The 10,290-nt window shown below is 46.0% G+C and overlaps 1 protein-coding gene across 3 annotated transcripts in view; it reads right to left on the bottom strand.

Annotated features, from left to right (window-relative positions):
- Positions 1–3,181: 3,181 nt before the first annotated feature.
- ddr2l (discoidin domain receptor family, member 2, like) overlaps positions 3,182–10,290 on the bottom strand; it is a 42,139-nt gene continuing 35,030 nt past the window's right edge. For 2 of the 3 annotated variants that reach the window (XM_017725195.2, XM_037531767.1), the window contains exons 14-17: positions 9,237–9,434; positions 7,937–8,171; positions 7,460–7,609; positions 6,367–6,504 (exon numbers count right to left, since the gene is read on the bottom strand). In XM_017725195.2, the coding sequence (XP_017580684.1) occupies positions 6,367–6,504; positions 7,460–7,609; positions 7,937–8,171; positions 9,237–9,434 (721 nt within the window). Of the gene's footprint in view, positions 6,505–7,459; positions 7,610–7,936; positions 8,172–9,236; positions 9,435–10,290 lie in introns of all 3 variants that reach the window. The other variant, XM_037531768.1, reaches the window with a different exon arrangement.

Raw genomic sequence — 10,290 nt, 5'->3', positions numbered from 1 at the left:
GCAACCCCCTGGGATATCATGGCAACCACCAGCAACCACCTAGCAACACCCTGGGATATCATGGCAACCACCAGCAACCACCTAGCAACCCCTGGGACATCATGGCAACCACCAGCAACCACCTAGCAACCCCCTGGGATATCATGGCAACCACCAGCAACCACCTAGCAACCCCCTGGGATATCATTGCAAACACCAAGCAAACCTCTAACAACCACCTAGGATATCATAGCAACCACCAGCAATCACATAGCAACACCCATTAATATCATAGCAACTACCAGCAACCACCTAGCAACCACCTGGGATATCATGGCAACCTCCAGCAACCCCCTGTGACATCATGGCAACCACCAGCAACCACCTAGCAACCCCCTGGGACATCATAGCAACCACCAGCAACCGCCTAGCAACCACCAGGAATATCATAGCAACAACCAGCAACCACCTAGCAACCCCCTGGGATATCATAGCAACCACCAGCAACCACCTAGCAACCCCCTCGGTCATATCATAGCAAACACCAGCAACCACCTGGGATATCATAGCATCCACCAGCAACCACCTAGCAAACCTTTAACAACCACCTGGAATATCATAACAACCTCCATGCAACCCCTGGGAAATCACAGAAACCACCTAGCAACCCTCTAACAACCACTTAAGATATCATAGCAAGCACCAGAAACTACCTAGCAACCCTCCAACAACCCCCTGGGATATCATAGCAACCACCTAGCAACCCTCTAACAACTACCTGGGATATCACAGCAACCATTAACAACCACTTAGCAACCCTCTAACAACCACTTGGGATATCATAGCAACCACCAGCAACCACCAGGCAACCACCTGGCATACCATAACAACTGTCTAACAACCCCTAGCAACACTTACAATAACTACCTGGGATACCATAGCAACTGCGTAGCAACTCCCTAGCAAGTGCCTGAAATACAGCAACCAACTAGCAACACCATAGCAACCAATTGCGATACCAGAGCAACCTCTTAAGAACACCATAGCTACTACCTGGGATACTATAAGAACTGCCTAGCAACCACTCGTGCCAACGCAACATACACTAGCAAACTACCACGTCAGTGTCACTGCAGTACTGAGAATGATCCACCACCCAAAAGGTATCTGCTCTGTGAGGGTCCATGAGGGTCCTGACCACTGAAGCGTAGAAACAAGGAGGTGGTCAGAATGTTACGCCCGATCGGTGCATCACTGAACATCAAACATCAATAGATTCGGTGATCATAAGCTAATTTTACCCCTGGAATTAGGCAGAATGGTCCCGAATTAGGCTGCACTTCTCACTCACGAATGGGCGACTGATACTCCGGGGCAACGTTTACGCTTCACTTCGTATTCCTTTCTCATTACGGCAATTTGCTTCACTGACTCATATGACAAAGTACCTTCACTGGCCCAGCGTGGACCTCTTGTTCCTCATCAGTACTGGCCTGAGGACCACCAGAGGGTGGGTCGCAGCCCAGCGGTTGAGAAAACCTGCTCTAGAAGAAAGGAATGGAGGGACTCATCACCACTCAGGACACCTCGTTTCAGTCAGATTTGGTATTTAATACAGGAAATAAAGGAGAAAACGGAAAGCTTTGAGAGAATCGCTATGGTGGAAGAAGAAGTCTCCCTTCATCCCCAATATATTACACACATCTACTCTGCCTATGCTATGTACACGACAGCCCGATACACACTGTAGAAGGAAGAAATACATATTCATAACAGAGATTACAGGAAACGACAGATTCATTTACTCCACTTAACAACTGAACCATCCACAAAACACACATCCAGACACACGCACTCGCATGCACACACCTCCTGTTCTGCTACTGTAAAGCAATAGTGCGGCAAAACGTCAAAGTTGCAGAGTTTTTTCCTTATTCCCAAAGCAGACGGTCAGCCGAGACACGTACGGACACAATTCAGGCCTTGAGGCGGCGGCGGCGGTTCGCTTTGCTTACGTACTTTAGTCCATGTTTACAGGTAACAGTGTGTGCTACAGTGTCAGAAACCACAGAATCAAGTCTATTAGAGATGCTGAACACCTCCGCATGGTTTGAGGTGGGAACGTGATGATTCAGGCATGCAGTGAGCACCATGCTAATCACTACCATAAGCTTTCGTTATGGCTAAGTTAGCCTGGTGGCTCCAGTGCTCAAACTAAAGGAGCGCACGCGCCCCGGCTGACGGCCGACGTTTATGGAGAAGAAGAAAAGTGCGCAATTCCTACGTTTTTGCCAAACTATGGTTTTAAATTGAACACAGGCTCTTTGACTCAGTGACAACAGAAAAGACCACAGGCTCACTTCAGCAAAGGCTTCTGGGAGACCGATATGTGGCGGGTGGGATTAGCAGAAGTCCAAAGCTCGCAGTTTTCCCACCCCGCGCTCAGTCTGGATCCCAGTGCTATATGGAGACGCTCCTCAAATCCCCCCAAAGAGCCGAATCCCTCGGCAGCCAGACAGTAAAGGAACAGTTGGGTCGATAAAGCTAACGCTGCTAATTAAGGCTAAGAGCTAGCACTTAGCACTTAGCACACCATGCTAACTGGCACCAGCCTTCGCTCACTGTTAGCCACGCCAGCCTGTTCGCCAATTCCTCTAAAACCTCTCAGACAGAGGCTACTGAGGAAGGTACTCAGGTTAAGGCTGCACAATACACCATCTGTTAATGGTTATCACGATATTAGAGTTCGCAATACTTTGCGATATGCAAATGAGCCACTTTATTAGGTACAATTAATTGCTTGTTAACACAAATAGCTAATCAGCCAATCACACGGCCGCAGCTCACTGCATTTAGACATGTAGAGGTGGTCAAGACAACTTGCTGAACGTGGCGTGGTTGTTGGTGCCAGACGGGCTGGTCTGAGTATTTCAGAAACCGCTGATCTACTGGGATTTTCACGCTCAACCATCTCTAGGGTTTACAGAGAACGGTCAGAAAAAGAGGAAATATCCAGTGAGCAGTCAGTTGTGTGGACGAAAACGCCTTGTTGATGTGAGAGGTCAGAGGAGAATGGGCAGACTGGTTCCAGATGATAGAAAGACAACAGGAACTCAAATAACCAACCAGAATCTCTGAGGAACGTTTCCAACACCTTGTTGAAAGTCTGACACGAAGAATTAAGACAGTTCTGAAGGCAAAAGGGGGTTCAACCTTTTACTAGCAAGGTGTGCCTAATAAAGTGGCTGGTGAGCGTATACCAATATAACCACAATGGTGGTGTTCAATCAAGCCCTCATCACTCCACTCACAAATCAGATGAGGAGATGTTTGATTTGTGGGTACAACAGTCCATCCGTATCACCTGAATGAAGCAGATGAAGCAACATCCAAACCACGGCTGAAGAACATGACGTGTAAGCAACACAATATTAACGCCTTCTGAGAACAATAAAGTTAAGGCAATAGGGACAGAATAACGCGCTAAGGTTTAAGATTAGGCTGCAAACGTATCATCCGACCAGGCCTTGGTTTTTATAGGCTCCGGTCGAAAAAGCTCATTAGGCTACTACAAGCAGTTTTTCTAGAGCGTTCCCAGAACGTTCCGCCTGCTAACCGCTAGTGAAACAGTGTTACAATGCCTCTTTCACATTACACCACTTTCAACGTTATTCCGAGCTCCTGGTGGGATCTACTGAACTTAAAATCAGAGTTCCTGATATGGGCAAGGAGCCGACTACAGAACTTCAGAGCTCCATGTAGAAGTGAAGTCATAGAACTAGAAAACGGGCGTCCTTGAGAAACTCTGCCTCTCCCACTTCCCAGTTCCCATTTGTTCATGAAGGAATTTAATTTAGGAAGCATTAGACCAGAGCTATGAGGCTAATCTGGCTAACAAGCAACGGAAGCTAGCACCCCACTAGTTAGCATGATGCTAACTGCACGCCTACACAGTGGCCTCAACAGTGCTACGATGTTAATAGACCGTTTTCAGCCATGCCAATGTACTGATGTCCATTTATGTACATAACTTTGCGCCAGAAGCGAAGAAATCAAGTCCACCAGAGATTTCTGAACAACTCCACTCGGTTGGAGGACAGTGTGGTGCAGTTAGCACCAAGCTAGCAGCAAGCATAAGCTTGTGTTACTTGTTAGCGGTGTTAGCCTCTTAGCTCCAGAACTAAAACTAATGAAGTGAACTCCAAACCTGTCTTGGCTGACTGGGAAAGGGAGGAAGCGTGGAAAACTGATTTCTGGTCGAACTACTGCATCGCTGCGGTCGGAAGAAAACCTCGTATCTCCATTTTTGTCATTTTTGCCATAATTTGAAAATACCCATTACCGTTGACGTTGTGTGTATACCCAATGACTTCCATTAAAAGTAGAGTAGGTTTTCTCCTTCTGCTGTAAAGTTACCGTTTCGGAGATACAAGGTTTTGTTCTGACAATAGCAAAATGCTTTGTGAAGTAACCCTCAGGGCAGCAGATCTTCAGATCTTCAGGGTTGGGAGTCCCTCTTCCACAGCATTGGTGGAGAAAGGCTATCGAGTCTACAGGTGTAACAGTGATGAATGGACAGAAGGCCTGATTAAAGGCTGGGGGGAAATGAGAGATACAGTGCGCTCAGCTCCATGTCAGTCCGTTTGTGGCTGTAAATCTCGGGGAAAAGCTCAACTCTCTTAAAGGAACTTTCCAGCGCCTTTTCAGCCTAATTTCTATCAGAAAATGACTTAGACACATTTATCTGAACTTGGAAAAGAACCGATGCTAAACTTATAATAGAAGCCAATGGGTAGTTGCGCCTGTTGCTGAGCCGTGGCCTCTATTATAAGCTCGTTTTGACTCGGCGTGAGGAAACGTGTCGACGTGCGGCGACAGAAAGCACAACACAAGCACAGCAGACAGAGATTAGCTCAAAAAGCGCTGACGTGTTCCTTTAAACTATGACAGTAGTTCTGCTTTTAGGCCAGATGGAGCTTGCCTCTCCACCCTGACCTCACGCAAATGAACCTGTAGAACATTCATAATCACAAAACACCAAAAAAAAAAAAAAGATAAAACAGAAATGACACTCAACATCAAACTATCCACATTATAGTCAGAATAATAAAGTCTTAATATCTCCAGTGTGGGGTGGGGGAGTAAATAAAGAACAAAAACAACACAAATAAACAGAAAAATGAACACATGAAGTTAAGACAGTAGTGCTTAGCGATACAGGACCACAGGACTGTGAGAAGAAACCACTCCTCCAGTTGGTTCTTTAAGGTCTGGAGCACGTAGTGTTCTCCAGAGACCGCAAAAAACCAAACAAAAAAAAAAACACCACAAAGAAAGACCATCCGTGTAAAGGAAACAAGAAAATAACTAAATCAATAAAGTAACAATGAACAAAACAAACAGACGACAAAGACGTATCTCAAGTGTCCATGGATTGAAGAAACATCCTCACTTCGAAGTTCAGGGATTCCCAGTCACAGCGCTGGAGAACCCGTCACACTGCACACTGTAGTTCCCTACCGGCTCTAAAATCACGGGATCCTAATCACGGAAGGATTAAGGCCATAGTTTGGTGAAAAGCTCCAAATGTAGATCAGCTGAGGGATGTCTGATGTCTGAAGTTTGGTTTTTTGGCTTTTTTGTTGGTTTTAAGGTTTAGCTATCATTAGCTAATGATGGTGTCTCGTTAGCCGGCATGCTTTGCTGATGTTGTTGATTGTACTCCAGACATTAAAAGGAACTTGGGCAGGTTTTTGAGAGGAGGGAAAACTTTTTGTCACGGACATAATCCAGCAACAAAAGTTAAACAAGTTGCCCCCAGACGTGCATTCTTGCTGAAGACCACGTATAGCTCCACAAGACTAAACAGAAGTCGCCTACCCAGCATCCCTGTTTAGCTTTGGTCCAAAAAATTCAGCATTTTTGATGTACATCCTTGGGTTTGTTGTGTAACAGCCCTAAGTTTTCATTACCTGTTACCTACGTTGGCCTTGTACTTACAGTTAAAACTAAAAGAAAACTTCAGACACTGAACGTGTCTTGGCTGATCGACTACATCTGATGTCAGGCATGAAACCGTTTCGTCACCAAACTATTAATTTAATGATTAGTTTAAGGTTGTGTTTTAGAGCAGGGTAAACACTAAACTCTGCAGTGCAGGGGGTCTTCTAGTACTGCAACTGAGAACGCCTCGTCTGGAGATGAACGTCTGGAGAGACGTTATCGGCTCCTGGTTCCTCTCTGCCGTCACCACCGCAAGGTCACAGCCGTCCAGGTCCGCTCTACTCCACACGTAAAGGGAGAGTCATTAGATGACCTCCGGGCTCGTCCTCAGAGCTGACTGGTTAGATTAGGCTCATGTTCTGAGGGGATTGGCTAGAGCGAGAGTCATGAGTGGTGGGCGTGAGGTCGCAGGGCCTGGTACAGACTGCTGAAGGATGGCCGGTCTCTGATGTCACGACTCCAGCACCGCATCATCAGCTCAAACAGAGAGGAGGGACACAGCGGAGGAAGGGAGAGATAGATCTGAGAGAAAGAAAAAGAGAGAAAGAGAAGATTTTGTTAGTCTTTTAAACGGCCCATATTTTCATTGCTGTCTTAACAAAATCTTGCAACGTTACAGGAAAAGGAGAAAACTTTCTTAGTAATTTTGGACAGTTTCTCTAGGTCATTCATCATGAAATGTTCAGACAGTTTAAAGGACAGCATGTTTTACACTGGAGTTGGGACAGAGTGAGACAAGAGGTGGGGTAGAAGATGAGATGAAGTAGGAAGGCTGAAAAAGCTATATAGGACAAAACATGGGACAGGAGTTGGGACAGAATGGGACAATAGGTAGGACAGAGTGGGACAAAAAGTGGCAGAGTGGGAAAGGAGGTGAGATGAAGTAGAACCAAGAGAGACAGACTGGGACAGGAGATGGGAGAGAGTGAGACAGGAGTTGGAACGGAGTAGGTCAGTGTGGGACAGGAGGTGGTACAGCGGGGGAAAGGAGGTGAGACAGAATGGGACAAATGGTGGGAAAGACTGGGACAGGAGGTGTGTGTATGAATGTGTGTATGCTTGTGTGTGTGTGTTTGAGTGTGTGTGTTTGAGTATGCGTGTATGAGTATGTGCACGAGTGTGTATACAAGTACGTGTGTATGTGTGTGCGCGTGTTTGAGTGTGTGTGTGCGAGTGTGCATGTGTATGAGTATGTGTGCATGAGTGTGTATACGATTATGTGTGCGTGTGTATGAGTATGTGTGTGTGTATGAGTGTGTTTGTGTGTGTGTGTGTGTGTGTGTATGAGTGTGTTTGTGTGTGTGTGAGTGTGTATGAGTATGTGCATGTGTGTGTGTGTGTATGAGTGTTTGTGTGTGTATATGAGTATGTGTATGAGTGCGTGTTTAAGTGCGTGTGTGTTTGAGAGTGTGTGTGTGTGTATATGAGTATGTGTATGAGCGTGTGTATGTGTGTGTTTGTATGAGTGTGTATGTACCTGTCTGCCCTGGTTCCTGAAGAACTCTCCGCTGTTCTCGATGACCTGCTCGTCCGTCAGTAGACTATAAGGCTGTTCTCTACACAGAGTGAAGATCTCCCACAGGGTCACACCGAACGCCCACACATCACTGGCAGTGGTGAACTTACCCTGAAAAGCACACAGACGCTTAGTTAAACACTACACAGCTACAGATAAGCGCTGATATATTTAATCTTCTGCTACCTAGTTTAAATAAATACAAAAAGGTTAATATCAGTTTCCTTCTATCACTTGAGGCTACTCGCCTGTTGCCCACAGTACTGATTTGGTATCAGTAACAAGGTGCTAAAGCCGGTATCAGTACTGATGTCAACATTACAGTATTGATCCAACACTACTCTGAATGCACCAACCATTCAAACACCCATAAATTACTTTCCACAACGGAAAAACCCTGAAAACACACTCATATACACATTTTCTCGTGTCTCTCACCAGCAGGATGCTCTCCCAGGCCATCCAGCGTATGGGCAGCACGGCGCGGCCCTGAATGCGGTAGTAGTCGCTGCTGTACAGGTTTCTGCTCATGCCGAAGTCTGAGATCTTTATGGTGAGTTGCCGGTCCAGGAGGCAGTTGCGCGTGGCCAAGTCGCGATGAACAAAGTTAAGAGACGCCAAATACTTCATCCCTGACGCTATCTGGACCGCCATGTGCAACAGGTCTGCCATGCTATAGAGACACGGGTGATGAACCAATAAATTTAATCTGCAAAATTACTGATTATGCGAGCTTGTGGTGATTTTGTTCAGATGAATATGTCGTCCTGTTCCTCAACTCAGTGTCAGCAGCAAAGGCTTTGAACAGTTGTTACATAAGTACAGTAGGTGGCACCACTCTATATATCCTGCATTCTGTGGACAGGTACATTTGAATAAGTTAATTTACAACTGTTCAAACCCAAAGCACACAATCTGTCTGCTATGGAGCTGTACTACTCACTACCGAGCTGCAGCATAGAGCTGTACTACTCACTACAGAGCTGCAGCATAGAGCTGTACTACTCACTACAGAGCTGCAGCATAGAGCTGTACTATTCACTACAGAGCTGCAGCATAGAGCTGTACTACTCACTACAGAGCTGCAGCACAGAGCTGTACTACTCACTACACAGCTGCAGCAGAGCTGTACTATTCACTACAGAGCTGCAGCACAGAGCTGTACTATTCACTACAGAGCTGCAGCATAGAGCTGTACTACTCACTACAGAGCTGCAGCATAGAGCTGTACTATTCACTACAAAGCTGCAGCATAGAGCTGTACTATTCACTACAGAGCTGCAGCACAGAGCTGTACTATTCACTACAGAGCTGCAGCATAGAGCTGTACTATTCACTACAAAGCTGCAGCATAGAGCTGTACTATTCACTACAGAGCTGCAGCATAGAGCTGTACTATTCACTACAGAGCTGCAGCATAGAGCTGTACTACTCACTACAGAGCTGCAGCATAGAGCTGTACTATTCACTACAGAGCTGCAGCATAGAGCTGTACTATTCACTACAGAGCTGCAGCACAGAGCTGTACTACTCACTACAGAGCTGCAGCACAGAGCTGTACTACTCGCTACAGAGCTGCAGCACAGAGCTGTACTATTCACTACAGAGCTGCAGCACAGAGCTGTACTACTCACTACAGAGCTGCAGCACAGAGCTGTACTATTCACTACAGAGCTGCAGCACAGAGCTGTAGTAAAGAGGAGTAAAGTAGAAAAGAGGAGGGCTACTCCAGACAGACCTGACGGAGGGTATGTTGTTGGCGTGAGTCAGTGTGCTCTCGATCTCTCTCTGCGAGAGGAACATGTTCAGGTCTCCGTTCTCCATGTACTCCGTGACCATGCACAGCGGGTCAGAGTGCACACACACACACAACAGCCGGATGATGTTGGGGTCGTTCAGACGGGACATGATCTTTATCTCCTTCAGGAAGTCGTTCCTAACAGAGGGGAGAACGACAGCACGGTCACTAGAGAGGGTTCAGAACAACCAGATCTGACATGTTGGATGATTAAGGAACCGTAATTACAGAGCAGTCTATGTACTTCTTGTTGGCATGCAGTCCTGTTAACCTTTGGAAGTCGAACCTTGATTATATCATTTTCGTTTGTAACTTTTTTACTTTTGGAACCGTTATTACTTGGTTTGGTTGCACTAAACTTTTCTAGCAAGAAAAGCCTCTCTCCACTGTGCTGAACACTTGCGTGAGAGTATAAAACATGAGAATGTAAAGCAGCGAGGGTTTCCTGGCTGACTCTGCAGAGAGAAATTCACAATAGCAGTTTCCTCCCTGCCAGGGGAAACCTAAAGGGCACGTCTACACATGCACAGCCCCCAGAAACCTGCCCACAATGCTTCATTCGTGAACCTAACAAAGATTATTCTCTACAGAGATGCAGCATAGAGCTGTAATAATTCTCTACGGAGCTGCAGCATAGAGCTGTAATAATTCTCTACAGAGCTGCAGCATAGAGCTGTATTAATTCTCTACAGAGCTGCAGCATAGAGCTGCAGTAACTCACGTTAGAGCTGTGGAGTACAGCAGCATTACAGAGATGTACAGAGTTGCAATATAAAGATTAAACAGAGCCACAGTCTCAAGCAGCACCACAGAGCTGTAGTAGAGGGCTTTAATGAGCCATAGTATTATTTTGTAGTGCCAAGCAGTAACATAGAGCTGTAGCACAGAACTGTAGTTTAGAGCTACTTTATAGAGCCGACACATAAAGCGGTATCAGTTCTCTGTAGATCTCTACGATAGACTGTACAAATTTTCTATACAGAGCTACATGACA

Source organism: Pygocentrus nattereri, chromosome 20 (assembly GCF_015220715.1).
Source record: "Pygocentrus nattereri isolate fPygNat1 chromosome 20, fPygNat1.pri, whole genome shotgun sequence".
Classification (NCBI taxonomy): domain Eukaryota; kingdom Metazoa; phylum Chordata; class Actinopteri; order Characiformes; family Serrasalmidae; genus Pygocentrus; species Pygocentrus nattereri.
Note: the sequence above shows the minus strand (reverse complement) of the source record. Positions and strands in the feature narration are given on the sequence as shown.